This window comes from Fonticula alba (genome assembly GCF_000388065.1).
Source record: "Fonticula alba strain ATCC 38817 unplaced genomic scaffold supercont2.1, whole genome shotgun sequence".
In the NCBI taxonomy this organism is placed as follows: domain Eukaryota; order Rotosphaerida; family Fonticulaceae; genus Fonticula; species Fonticula alba.
In genome coordinates this window covers 3,942,350-3,954,966 of record NW_009242971.1, presented here as the reverse complement: position 1 = coordinate 3,954,966, position 12,617 = coordinate 3,942,350, and the positions used below count along the sequence as shown (strand labels likewise).

At 66.8% G+C, this 12,617-nt stretch overlaps 2 protein-coding genes across 2 annotated transcripts in view; both read left to right on the top strand.

Moving 5' to 3' along the window:
• H696_00843 (hypothetical protein) overlaps nucleotides 1-5,098 on the top strand; it is a gene marked incomplete at its 5' end in the record, with an annotated part of 6,366 nt that extends 1,268 nt beyond the window's left edge. Inside the window, 5 exons of the mRNA XM_009494728.1 lie at nucleotides 25-474; nucleotides 636-1,184; nucleotides 1,335-1,592; nucleotides 1,728-4,526; nucleotides 4,835-5,098. Of these exons, the coding sequence (XP_009493003.1) occupies nucleotides 25-474; nucleotides 636-1,184; nucleotides 1,335-1,592; nucleotides 1,728-4,526; nucleotides 4,835-5,073 (4,295 nt within the window). The 3' untranslated portion in view covers nucleotides 5,074-5,098. The remainder of the gene's footprint in view (nucleotides 1-24; nucleotides 475-635; nucleotides 1,185-1,334; nucleotides 1,593-1,727; nucleotides 4,527-4,834) is intronic.
• Nucleotides 5,099-5,880: 782 nt separating this feature from the next.
• On the top strand, nucleotides 5,881-10,437 carry H696_00842 (hypothetical protein). The gene is made up of 10 exons (XM_009494727.1): nucleotides 5,881-6,294; nucleotides 6,475-6,555; nucleotides 6,690-6,888; nucleotides 7,049-7,513; nucleotides 7,689-7,978; nucleotides 8,126-8,257; nucleotides 8,387-8,611; nucleotides 8,806-9,006; nucleotides 9,213-9,392; nucleotides 9,909-10,437. Exons 1-10 carry the CDS (start codon nucleotides 6,001-6,003, stop codon nucleotides 10,344-10,346), a joined length of 2,505 nt encoding a protein of 834 aa, XP_009493002.1. The 5' UTR covers nucleotides 5,881-6,000; the 3' UTR covers nucleotides 10,347-10,437.
• Nucleotides 10,438-12,617: the final 2,180 nt, after the last annotated feature.

The window sequence follows — 12,617 nt, the reverse complement described above, 5'->3', positions numbered from 1 at the left end:
CCCCCCCCCCTGCATCCCATCCAGAGAACACCATCCCAGCCAGCGAGGCCGCCTACCTGGCCCTGCTTCTCCGGCCTAAGTCCCTGGATTCCTGGGCCCGGCTCGCGGACACCGACGACCCCCTGCTCGATCGTTACCGGTCTCTGCTCGGTGTCTCGGCCGATCAATTTGGCTCCAGCATGAGTGACGACTTTGATGACGATGACTTTGACGATTACTCGGACGAGTTTGATGATGATGATGATGATGATGACGACGACGACGACAGCCACAACGATGGGGATAGCAGCAGCGTCAAAAGCGAGGATCTGGGACGCGACGCCGACAGGCACACCGCCACGGCCATGACCACCCCGAATGCGCCAGCTGTTGCGTCGGCCGCCCAGCCGGATTCCTCTTCGCCGGTGAGCATTTCACCAATGGCCAGTCGGGTGTTCTCCCTGGCGCCGAAGCTGGAGAGCCTCCAAATCAGCGGTACCTTCCTCCCACTGTGTTGCTCTTTACTCCATCCCCTCCTCGCCCGCCTCGCTCTGCACATGGTGTTCTTCGATGGTTCTGTCCATCCCCCCGCCTTGCCCTGACTGACCGCCTTCTTCGTGTATGGTGCATCGGTGGGCCATGAAAAAAAAAAAAAGATGCCATTGAAAACTCGGTTTCCCTGGAATTGCTGCTGACCGCTTTGTCGGGCGACCACCCCTCCCGGGCATGCGAGGCGTGCCAGCGATTCATGTCCCGCCACCCCGGGACTTATCCCTCGCCGGAGGACTGCACCTGTAATGGGGCCTGGCGTGGGGCTCCCTTCCCTGGGCTGCGTCGCTTGGACCTCAGCTACACCCTCTTCAAAGCGGGCCCCCTGCTGCCGGCCTTTCTGAAGTCGCGGCTTTTCTTTGCCCCGCGCCACCCCCCCGCCGGGCGTGGGCTCCATTCGCGCGGCGACACCTCGTCCAAATCCTCCTACTCCGGCAGCGACGACGATCCCGACTCCTACCCCTCCGAGGACGAGTACCTGGATGGGGCTGACCTCGGGAGCGGGTTCTCCTCCTTTGGCAGCGATGTCTCAGACGACAGCGATCATGGGGGGCTGTTCAACGATGGCTCGGGCATGGGGATTGCCCAGCTTTCCGGGCACCTGGGCCGGCCCCCGGCCTTGGCGCTGCCCCTGCTGTCGGAGCTGGACATCACCTGTGCGTACATGACGCTGTGGCGCTTGCTTTCATTTTCGCCTCTGGGCGCCTTTTCCCTCGCTCTCTCTCTCTCTCTCTCTCTGTCTCTGTCTCCGTCCCACCCCTGCCACTGACCACCGGCCCACCACCGACCCGAACTCGCCATCAAAGCCACCAACCAGAGCAACAATTCCTTCTACTCGCTGTGCTTCGCTCTCGAAGACCGCCAAGAGGTGGCGGCCATGCGATACTACTCTCGATGGGTGGACCCGGCGGGCGAGGGTCTTGGCGACGAGCCTCCGGCCAATGCCGACTTCTCCGGCGGCCGGGGCCTGGCCACCCTGCACTTGGGCGAGAATGCCATCTCCGATGCTTGCCTGGCCAATGGGTTCCTCAAGCTCTCCGGCGTGACGGGCTTTTCGCTGGATCGTACGCGCGCACGCCCTTCGAGTCTGCTTCGTCCATCTCCTCCTTGCCCTGTTCGACACGCTAATGCTCCCCCCCCCCCCTCCGCCCTGTGCCGGCGTCATGGCCGTCTCATCGTGGCCTCCTTCCGGCACCCAGACACGGCGCTGTCTACGGCCGGCATCATTGCCCTGGCCATGCGCGTGGCCCCGAGTGGGACATTCACCGGGGAGCTCGGGTCGCATGTCAAGCTGCGCCTGCTGCCCGGAGCCGCGGACTACCGGCCATACCTGCCGGCTGGGCTTGAGTTCCTCCCGGCTGCGTCGGCTTCCACGGCTCCGCCGCTGCCTTTGCGGCATCTGTCGCTCTCCGGCCGGCAGGTGACCGTCCCGCGGCTGATCCCCCTGTTCTTCGCGTTGAACATGGCCGCGGCCCCGATCATCGGCCCCAGCGACATGGCCATCCTCCAGCGGAACAGTCGCCAGACCTCGGCCGGCCCACGGGGGATCGTCCTGCCGGATGAGGCGCTGGCCTCCTGTGCCCCGACCTGCCCGGTGGGTCCTCTGCAGTCCACTCCCCAGGGCCTGGCCGGGCGGGCGTACGCACGTCTGGCCGCAGATGCCTCGGCCGCCGATCAGGCGGCCCTTGGCCAAGCTTGGGCTGACCAGTGGTCGCGCTTGGAAGCCCGTGGCTTGTCCCTCTCCTTGCCATACTGCGGGCTGGATGACCAGGCGGCCGGCTGCCTGGCCGATGTGCTGGAATCGTCGGCACTCGGAGCCGCCTCGCGCCGGGGGACGCTTCTTCCCTCTTGCGGGCGTCTTTGGCTGCGTGGCCTGGTGGCCCCCTTCAACCGCATGACCGGCCAGGGGGCCGAGCGCCTGGCCGATGCCCTCCTGGCCGTTGGCCGACTGGGCTGGCGGCCCCCGGCCGAAACTCCCCGGGGCATTGCCACGGGCTGCTCCGCACACTGTGAGCAGGCCCCGGCCAGCCTGCGACACCTGTCCCTGGCGCACAATCCCCTCGGGGCGGATGGGGCCCTGGCCATTGCGTCGGCCCTGGCACCGCCCTGCTCCGCCTGGCATCGGTGCCACCCGGCACGTCGGATGCCCTCGGAGGCGGCCTTCCTCCAAGAGCGGGCGGCCGGCCGTGCCGGCCCGGCCCTGTCTCGTGCCACCAGCATCATCTACCCGGAGGATTCGCCATTCGCCTTCTTGGACTCGGATGCCGAGGACATGCCCTTCCTGCATGCCTTCCTGGTGGAGCGTCTGCCTTGCGCCTGTGGCCCGGGATCAGGTGCCGGGCTTCATGCCGGGACCGGCGAAGATGAGGCAGATGAGGATGACAATGACTACGATGAGGATGAGGATTTCCACCTCCTCGAGCCGAGCATCCTGCTGAATGCCTCTGTGCGGCATTTGCCCGGCGAGGGCACCGGCACGCGGGTTCGCTTGGCCCTGCCGTTGCCCATCAACAGTGCTTCCTGGTTTGCCGCACTCACCGACCTCTCGCTGGCCGGGGTGGGCCTCGACGACCGGGGGGCCTGTGCCATTGCGGACTTCCTGCAGTTGCGTGTGTCCCAATGGGCACGCGCCCTGGCTCGATGCCCGGAAGCTGGGGCCCGGGCCGACAGCCCGACGACCGGCATGTCGGAGCTCGGGGGCACCCTCCAACGGGTGGATCTCTCCCACAACGCCATCACCAGCACCGGGGCCATTGAACTGTTCCGGGCTCTGACCCTGGCGATTGAGGTGGATCCCCTGGCGGGCCCTCGGTCGCCGACTGGCGGGTCTCGCTCGGCGGTCAGCCCTGGGGCGCATCGCCCCCCGCGGCCGCGGGCCCCGCCTCCGCCGCCACCTGCTCCCTGGCAGGCGACCGGGTCGGGAGACCATGGCCTTCCGTCGCCCGGGCCGCTGTTGTTGACGTCGCCCTTCCGTCCGCAGGCCGATCCGGGGAGTCTGTCGCCGGCGCTGGCCAGCTCGGATGCCCATTTGGCCAGCCCGCTGAGTGGCCAATCCCCGGTCGGCAGTTGCCTGTCACTGGCCGCCGTGGTGCCGGGCGGGTCTCCCACCTCGCCGGGGGGGTTCCCGGCGACCGGCGGCGGCGGCGGCGGCGGCGGCGGCGGCGGCGGCGGCGGTCCCGGGCTGGTGGTCAACACAATCGGCCTGCCCCTGGCCGGCACGACCATCGAATCGCCCACCGGTGTCTTCCCTGATGGGGTCTATGCGCCGGAGAATGATCGTCTCATGGTCGAGCGCATGGAGGCCGGGGCTCTGAGCCGGAGCATCGGCTCGGCCCTCATCCGACACCGTCGCGCCAGCGCGGTGTTCGTTCCCGGAATCAATGTCTTCCCCGAGGGGGAGGTCGACGCGGGGCCCGGCGGGGTCAGTAGCAGCCTCAGTGCCATGTCGTCCTCCTGGCGGTCTGGTCAGTCCCCGCCGTCGGTGGTGTCGGGCTTCGAGGACATGGTCTGCCCCAATGCGGGGGACGAAACCTGTTCCGATGAGGAGTTCTGCCAGCAGCGGCTGGCGGCTCGTCGGGAACTCCCGCGTTTCACTGCTCCATTGGATGCCACCCTGGCTGGGCAGCATCTGCCGCCGGTGGTTGCTCCGGCGGCCGGAGCTCCCCGGGGCACACCGCCACCTCCCCCGGTGCCGGCCCACCGGTCGACCTCCGACGGGGGGGTCTCCGTGCGTGGCCAGGTTCGGCCGCCGGCGTCCTGTGTCGGGCTCGAGCGCTTGGCGCCCCGGTCGGCCGTTTTTGCCCTGCGCGATCTGGACTTGTCTGGCAATCGAATCGACGACCGGGCAGTCTTCTTCCTGTCGGAGTCGATCTTCGCCCCTGGTGCCGGTGCTGTTGGCGCCGGCAGCGCCGATGGCAGCCGGCATCACTCGCCAAGCGGCCCGGGCCCCGGGCGCCACACCCCAGCCCGGGCTGTTGTTGCTTCCATCGACCTGCGTGGTGCGCCATCTGCTTTTGCGCCCCCTTCTTCAGAGCTGTTTCTCTCTGTCTCTCTCTGTCTCTCTGTCTCTCTCTCTCTCTCTCTCTGTCTCTCTCTCTCTCTCTCTGTCTCTCTCTCTCTCTCTGTCTCTCTCTCTCTCTCTGTCTCTCTCTCTCTCTCTGTCTCTCTCTCTCTCTCTGTCTCTCTCTCCTCCCTCTCACCTCTCTGTCTCTCTCTGTCTCTGTCGCTCGCCCTCCTCCCCTCCTTATGTCGATATGGTCCACTGATGCACACCTGGGACTTTCTTCACTCTTGTTCCTCGACACAGAAAACACCATCACCGTCGACTCGGTCGACACACTGGTGAATCAAATCCACCTGGACCCGTTGGATATCGCCAGCGGCTCAGGTGCCCCGGTGCCCCCAGGCGACCGCATGGCCATCGAGCAGGGCTTCCACTTGCCGATGGTGGATGTCCGGCACAATCACCTCTCCTCGCGGGATGTCCGTCTGTTGACGTCGCTCGCAGCGGCAGGGACTCGGTCATCCCTCGTTCGCATCGTCTGAGAAGCGCGCGCTCTCTCTCTCTCTCTCCCTCCCTCTCTCTCTCTCTCTCTCTCTCTCTCTCTCTCTCTCTCTCTTTCTCTCCCTTCTCTTGATGCGCACACGTGCACCTTCTTCCTCATCCTTCGTCGTTCCCCTTCCTTTTCTCGTCCATATGCCCGGCTTCGGCCATTCTCTTGTGTTTCCCCCTCCTTGTTATTCTCCTTCTCCCTTGTTCCTTTGATATTTCTCCCCTTTGCCATGGCCCCTTTCCCCAGCCGGTGCCGCATCCCAGGCCCACAGCATTGTTGTGCGTCTGTGCGCTCGTGTGTGTAAATCCGTGTTCATGCCATGTACATACTCTTGCCATGCGCATTCGCACATCCCTCCTCTTGCTCCACCCACCCACACGGCCAGGGTCGGCTGGCTGCGCCCCAATAGACTTCAGCACACGGAGACTCCGATTGAAGCACCACACACATGTCCACGAATGCGCACGTGATGTCTCTTGCGCCATGCTTCCGGCTCGCCCGACGCCCACGCTCCCCGTCCCATCCCCCCCCTCCGGTGCCACCCGTGTGGTGTCGCCCCCCCCCCCCCCCCCGTCCTCACCTTTGTCGGCTCGGTGTTCCGCTCGTCCCCGCCCGCCAGATGCACCCCGAGGCTTCTCGCAACACCAGGAAGGAGATCTCACGCGAAATTTGGCAGGCCTCGACTGCTTCCTGTTCGGCGGCCTCCTTTTGTGCCGGCGTGGCCCAACGCCATATCGCCACCAGTTCCCCAATACCTCGCCTCGCCTTTCCCCTTTTGTTCCCCCTCCCCCCCCCCCCCCTCTCTCTCTCTCTCTTTCCCCTCGTCCTCTCTGCATTTCCCCCCGGTTTCCACCCTCGCTGCTCCTCCTGTGTCCCTCCTGTGAGCCACTCGTCCCATCCATCGCCGTCGCCACCAACGATGAAGGTCGCCCGCCAGCACTCCAAGGGGAAGGCCCCCCGCACCAAGGATGGCCGTAAGGACCGGCTTGGTGGCAAGGCCGCTACTCCGACCGCCACCTCCACCAAGAAGGCTGACCCGGTGACCTTCCTAGATCTGAACCTCAGCGACAAGACCATTGCCGGCTTGACCAAGTCCAAGTACACCAAAATGACTGAGATCCAGAAGCGCGCCATCCCCCTGGCGCTGACTGGGAAGGATATTCTCGGCGCGGCGAAGACCGGCTCTGGCAAGACCCTGTCCTACCTGATTCCGGTGCGTTATGCTTGCCCATGCTTTTCCCCACCCCGCTCCCTCTCTCTCTCTCTCTCCCTCTCTCCCCCTTTGCTTCTGGTCTTCATTGTGGCCTTTCTCTTTGTCCTCCCCCCCCCCCCAGGGTCCTCGCATTGATCTTGCACCATCTGACTTGCCTTTCTCTGTCCCCTTCCCCTCCAGATGCTTGAGCGCTTGCACAAGCAGAGTTGGTCTCGTGTCGATGGTATTGGTGCCATCGTCCTTTCGCCGACGCGCGAGCTGGTACATTGCCCGTTCACGGTGTCCTCCCGCCCTCCTCCCCTCCCAGCTATCTGACGCATGCCCCCCCCCCCCTCTCTCTCTCTCTCCTCCCCCTCCTTCCGATGCGACCGCCCGGTCCACGCCCTCCGACATAGGCTCTTCAAATTTTCAATGTCCTGCGCAAGGTCGGCCGGGAGCACAACTTCTCGGCCGGTCTGGTGACCGGTGGCAAGGACCTGCAGGCCGAGGCCGGCAGCATTCGCCACATGAATATCCTCATTTGCACCCCGGGTCGACTGCTGCAGCATCTGAGTGAGACGCCGGACTTCAACTGCGACAACCTGTCGATGCTGGGTATGTTTCCACATGCGCCGGGGGTTTCCCTCGTCTCTCCCTCTTCCTGCCCCCTTCCCCCTTTCTTGGCATTCAGCATGTCTGTCAGTGGTCATGCTCATCGGGTCGTGCTCACCTTCTCTTCGCCCTCTCCCTCCGCCGGGCCCCCTCTGCCTTGAAGTCCTGGATGAGGCCGATCGGATCTTGGACATGGGCTTCGCCAAGACGCTGAACGCCATTTTGGAGTACTTCCCAAGCGAGCGCCAGACGATGCTCTTCTCCGCCACGCAGACCAAGTCCCTGTCGGATATTGCCCGGCTGTCGATGAACGACCCGGAGTATGTGGCCGTGCATGAGGCGTCTGCGCATGCCACTCCCCAGGCGCTGCAGCAAACATACATCACTTGTGCCCTGCCGGAGAAGCTGGATGTCCTTTTCTCCTTCCTGCGCAACCACCCGCGCATCAAGTGCATTGCCTTCCTTTCCAGCTGCAAGCAGGTCCGCTTTGTGCAGGAGACTTTCCACCGCCTGCGCCCGGGCATTCACTGCATGGCCCTGCACGGGAAGCAGAAGCAGCTCAAGCGCATGGCCATCTTCGAGGACTTCCTCCGCCGAGAGCACGCGGTCCTGTTCGCCACCGACATTGGTGCGTTCGCCAAGGCCGGGGCTCTCCCTTTTCCCCATGTCCTGGCCGGGCCAATCCTCCCCCCTCCCTTCTCCCCCCACGACGAGGCCTCCTCGGCACGTGCTAACCTCTCTCCCCCCCCCTCTCTCTCTCTCTCTCTCCTGCTCCCCCCCTCTCACCATCTTGCCGGGTGTAGCCGCTCGCGGTCTTGATTTCCCTTCGGTCGACTGGGTCGTGCAGGTGGACTGCCCGGACGATGTGGATACCTACATCCACCGGGTGGGGCGGACTGCTCGCTTCAACTCGGCCGGGCAGTCCATGATGCTGCTGCTGCCGAGCGAGGAGCCGGCCATGATCAAGCTGCTGGAAGAGCGCCGGGTGCCGGTGCAGAAGATCCACATCAACCCGGCCCATACGGTGTCCATCTCCAAGCAAATGGTGTCCTTCGCCACGCAGGACGCCGAGGTGAAGTACCTCGCCCAGCGGGTGCGCTCCGCCTGCCGCCGGCACTGCCTTGCTATCCCGTGCTCTTCTGGCCATCTAACATGAAGCATCACCATGCACCCCGCCGCGGGGGCGGGCCCTCCTTTCCCTCCCCCTCCCCACGCTCCCTCGTTTCCGCCAATGGCAAAGGCCTTCGTCTCGTATGTCCGGTCCATTTTCCTGAAGTCCAACAAGGAGGTCTTCGATGTGACGGAGCTCCCTCTCGAGGAGTACGCCTATTCGCTGGGGCTGCCGGGCGCGCCGCGCATTCGCTTTGTCACGGTTCGTGGTTTTCCTTTTCCCAACAAAAAGCGCCCTGCACTTTCTTTTTTTTCTTTTTTTTTTTTTGCCGGCCATTGGCGAGAACGGCCCTTCCTGACATGTGGCCCTTGCTCCGATGGCGGCTCGCAGAAATCCAAGGCCCTGAAGAATGCCTCGCGTGACATCCAGCAAGTCCTGGAGTCCATCGAGGAGACGGAGGAGAAGGACGACAAGGAGGCCAAGGGCCAGCTGGCCTCGGACAGCAGCGATGCCGACTCGGACGGCGGGGAGAGCTCGGACTCCGGCTCGGACTCCGGCTCGGACTCGGACTCCGACGCCGAGGGCAAGAAGCCCCTGCTTGACGGCTTGAACCCGGTACGTGGGCGCGCCCTGCCCGGGTGCCTTCCTCCCCCCCCCTTTCCCCCCTTTGCTCGGCCGCCGCTCTACCGGGGGGTGATCATCTTCTGACTGGCTTTCAACTTTCGGCATGCATGTGCATGTGTGGGCGGATGTGGCCTCCCTGCTCGCTTGCTGTCCATGTGGTGGTCCCCCCCCCCCCCCCCCCCCAGCGCAACCGGCCCTCTCAGCGGATGGAGAAGCTCTTCCGCCGGTCGGGCACCCGGCTGACTGCCACGCGCGATGTCATCCATGACAGCAGCTCGGATTCCGGCTCGGAGTCGTCCGACGCCGGCAGCGATTCGGACTCCGATGATCTCTTCAAGATCAAGCGTCACGACCATGAGCTGGCCGAGGAGATTGATGCCATCAAGGTATGGGCATGCTTTCCTTTTTTTCCCTCTTTTTTCCTCTTTTTTCTCTTTTTTTCTCCCGCTCCCGGGAGCCTCACTTTGACTGCCGTGCCGCTTCGGGGTGTCTTCGGCTCGCGCCGTGTGCGGCTCTTCCCGGTTTTCTGACGCCCTTACTCCCCGCCCGGATCGCCCTTTGCATCGTCATTCCCGCGTGGTCGCGCGCGTAGCTCCTGCCCTCCGGGCCCCAGTCGCACCGTGACAAGTTGAAGACCCTGAAGCGTCACCGGATGAAGACCCTCGGCTCGGGCACGCGCACCCTCTTCGACGAGGAGGGCGTTGGCCGGGAGCTGAAGTTCGTCGAGGACGAGTCCACCTTCCAGCATGACACCGCGGTTCTGCAGGCCGAGGTACGTGTCCACCGGCTGTCTTCCTTCTTCCCTGATCGCCCCCCCCCCCCCCCCCCCCCCCCCCCCCCCCCCCCCGCCGCACCCCACAAAGTCCCGCCACCGCGCCGGGAGAGGAGACGTGCCCCGGGTCGCGCGGGTGCCACCCCGGGCACAGGCCCCCCGACGCGTGGCGTCTGGGACACGACCGCGTCTCAGGCCCCGGGCGCGCGGACACGAGCGAGTCGCTGTGGTACCGACAACAGAGCGTTCGAATGGTGCGCACATGCCACGCGGCCCCGGGGCCCGGGGCCGGCCGAGCCTCCCTACGCTCCTTCGCTTTCCCCGTCCCGCCGGGTCCTGAGGGGATCTTCTCCTTCCCGGCCCTTCGCCATCCATATCCCCCCCCCCCCCCCCCCCCCCGGCCTACCTTGCTGGGAGCGGGCCGGCCCAGGGTCTGCATGCATTGGTCTGACTGTTTGTTCCCCCTTCCCCCCCTCCCTCCTTTTGGACGTCTGCCCGGGCCGCGCGCGCGTCCAGGAGTACATCGCTCGCGAGCGGGAGACCCTGCAGGTGGCCGACATCCAGGACAAGGATCTTCAGAGGCTGAAGCTGCGCGAGCGCCGTGTCCTGGCCAAGATGAAGGAGAAGCAGGAGGCCGGCGAGATTGAGAGCGCCCGGGTGGCCTTCGAGGAGTGGCGCAAGGCGCGCGACGAGAAGATCGCTGCGCGCAAGGCCGCCGGCGCCGCCCGGGCCATGCGCTCTGACGATGAGGATGACATGGAGGAGGATGCCGCTCCCCCGGGGGACGAGTCCTCGTCCGATGAGGAGGATGCTTTCCGGTCGCCGGCTGGCAGCAAGCGCGGCTACTCGCCGGCTGGGGAGGACACCTCGCCGGCCAAGCGTGCCCGCCCGGCCGAGATCCCAGCCACCCTCGAGTCCCAGGAAGACCTCATCCTGCAGATGCTCAACTCTTGATTCGCCAGAGGACGCGCGTCGTGCGCACCCGCTATCCCCCTCCCCCCCCGCCTCCCTCCTCTGGGAGGCAGTGTGTGTGTGTGTGTGTGTGTGTGTAAGAGAGGGGGAGAAGAATATGTGATCGAGAAGGAGAGGGGATTCGTGCCCCCCGTGCTTGTGTGGTGTTGGCATTGTGCTTCATTCCCCCTCCACCCTTTCTCTTTCCCCTCCTGCGCCTCCCCCTCCCTTGTGTGTGTGCTGCTGCTGCTGCTGCTGCTGCTGCTGCACGCATGTCGGGAGAGAGGGGTGTGTGTGTGCGAGGACGAGAGGGGAGGCCGGGAGCGCGCCGAGTGGAGAAAAAAAATAGATCTGTCCTTGTGTCCATGGTGTGTGCGTGCCGGCTCTCCCTGGCGGGGGGGGGGGGGGCCAGCCGGCCGGCTTCTATTCCCGTTGTTCGCTCCCCCCTCCTCAGCGGCGGTCCTGGGGACCGCGCCCGAGGCGAGGCACGTCCATTGGCATGCCGGGTGTGGGAATGGGCATCTGAAGAGCATGCGGGTGCTCGCTCTGAGCTGGAGCTTTGCGGTGCAGCTGGGGCACGGCCGGCGGCGGCGCGCGAGCGGCCGGGCCCCGAGCGGGATTCCCCCTGAAAGGGGGTTCGCATCGGAGTGTCGGGCGCCGTGCCGGGGAGGGAGGGCGGAATCGCTGGCGCGGCCGTGGCCGGACCCGGGGTGTTCGCCGGCCCCTTGTCGGGGATGAGCCTGGGCCAAGGTTGCTACACCAGCATCGAGGGTCTGCCTTCGTAGATGGGTCACTGGGGCTGGGGTGTCCGAGGGTTGGGAGTACCTTTCCTTGGCTAGCCGACCCGGCGGGGCGGGGGGGCCCGGAGCAGCCGGGCTCGCCCGCGCGCCTCAGCAGAGTGGTTGGCCGCGGCTCGAGCGCGCGAGAGGACGCCGCGGAGACAGCGGGGGTCCAACGTCGCCCCGCCGCGTTTGAAGCACGCGCGCGCGCGCCCCATCCCCCCTGGGCGTCCTGAGACTTGGGGTTGTCCGTCGAAGACCGACGCCCCGGTCGGCCGGGGGTGGAGGGGCACAGGCCGGGGGGGAGGCTGCTGGGGCAGCAAGGCGCGCGCGCGCCCTGCGGCCCGTGGCCGCACTCGCCCACCGTCATGGCAGCCCCGGCGGCTCGGGCGGGGTTTCGTGGCCCGTGGCCGCCCGTGAACGGGGGCGCGTGGATGCGCGCGGCCAGGCCGGATGACGCGCATGGGTCCCGCCTCCCCCCCCCGGGCCCGGGCCGCTCGTCGGTGTCCACCGGCCGTGTGGCTGGGGGGTGCTGGCTGCGGGGGGGGGGACTGAGGGGACCATCTCCCTGCAAGTTGGCTGCCCTCTGGGGTGCTGTAGGACTGCACCAGCGCCTGGATGCCCCCCCGCCGCCGCCGCCGCCGCCGCCGCCGCCCCGGGCGCCAAAAGTGGCGGCGGCCATGCCAGGGTTCCCCTTTTCCCCGCAGGGGCGCCCTCGGGGATAGGAGCGTTCCATCTGGCCGCGCCCCCACGCCGGGGCATGTTGGAGCACACTGGTGGCCCTAGCGAACCCCGTGGGGGGGGGGAGGCACAAGTGGAGGCCCGGGGTTTCTGCCCCCCTCTCCGTGAGGGCCGGGCCGGCCATCGGAAAAACTGACGCGCCGGAAGGACCAACCCCCGGGCCTCCCCCTGCAGGGCAGGGCCCGGCCGCGCGGCGAGAGCCCCCGGGCCCCGCGCCGGCTCTGCGCTCGCCCGAGCGCAGTGACTCCGCGCAAGGGGGCAGAGAGGCCCGAGGAGGTCGACGGCGCCCCTGGCGGCTGGCGTGCTCGAGTCGAGATGCGCTACGCGGCGGGCGCGGAGCCGGCGCGGCCACGACTGTCGCACGGGGAGCACCGCGCGCGCGGCTGGACCCCCGCCCTCCCCCCCCCTGCCCACACTGGGTGCCTAAATGGCCGAGCGCACACGGATTGTGGCCCGAAAGGCGGGGCGCCTATGTCCGCGTGTTAGCACATGTCTCCCCCAGCCGGCGCCCGGCCTCTCCGCCCTCCGGCGGGCGGGCCAGGCAGCGGAATGAGTCTTATGGCGCCGCGTTGCCGCTGGCGCTGCGCTGGTCATTGGCCCCCCGGCGCCCCTTGGCCGCGGAGTGGCCCGCGCGGGCGACTGCTACCCCGGGCGCGCCGCCGCCACTACCACCGGACACATGCCAGCGCCCCCTGGCTGCTGAGACACCTCCCCGGTTCGCGGTACGGCGTCCGCCTGCCCTCCCGCCCCCGGC

Bases quoted from the DNA above. Each gene is read 5' to 3' on its own strand.
- H696_00842 (XM_009494727.1), top strand. From the start codon at position 6,001: ATGAAGGTCGCCCGCCAGCACTCCAAGGGGAAGGCCCCCCGCACCAAG. The intron at 6,295-6,474 runs GTGCGTTATGCT...CTTCCCCTCCAG, and splicing joins CCCTGTCCTACCTGATTCCG to ATGCTTGAGCGCTTGCACAA. The intron at 6,556-6,689 runs GTACATTGCCCG...CCTCCGACATAG, and splicing joins TTTCGCCGACGCGCGAGCTG to GCTCTTCAAATTTTCAATGT.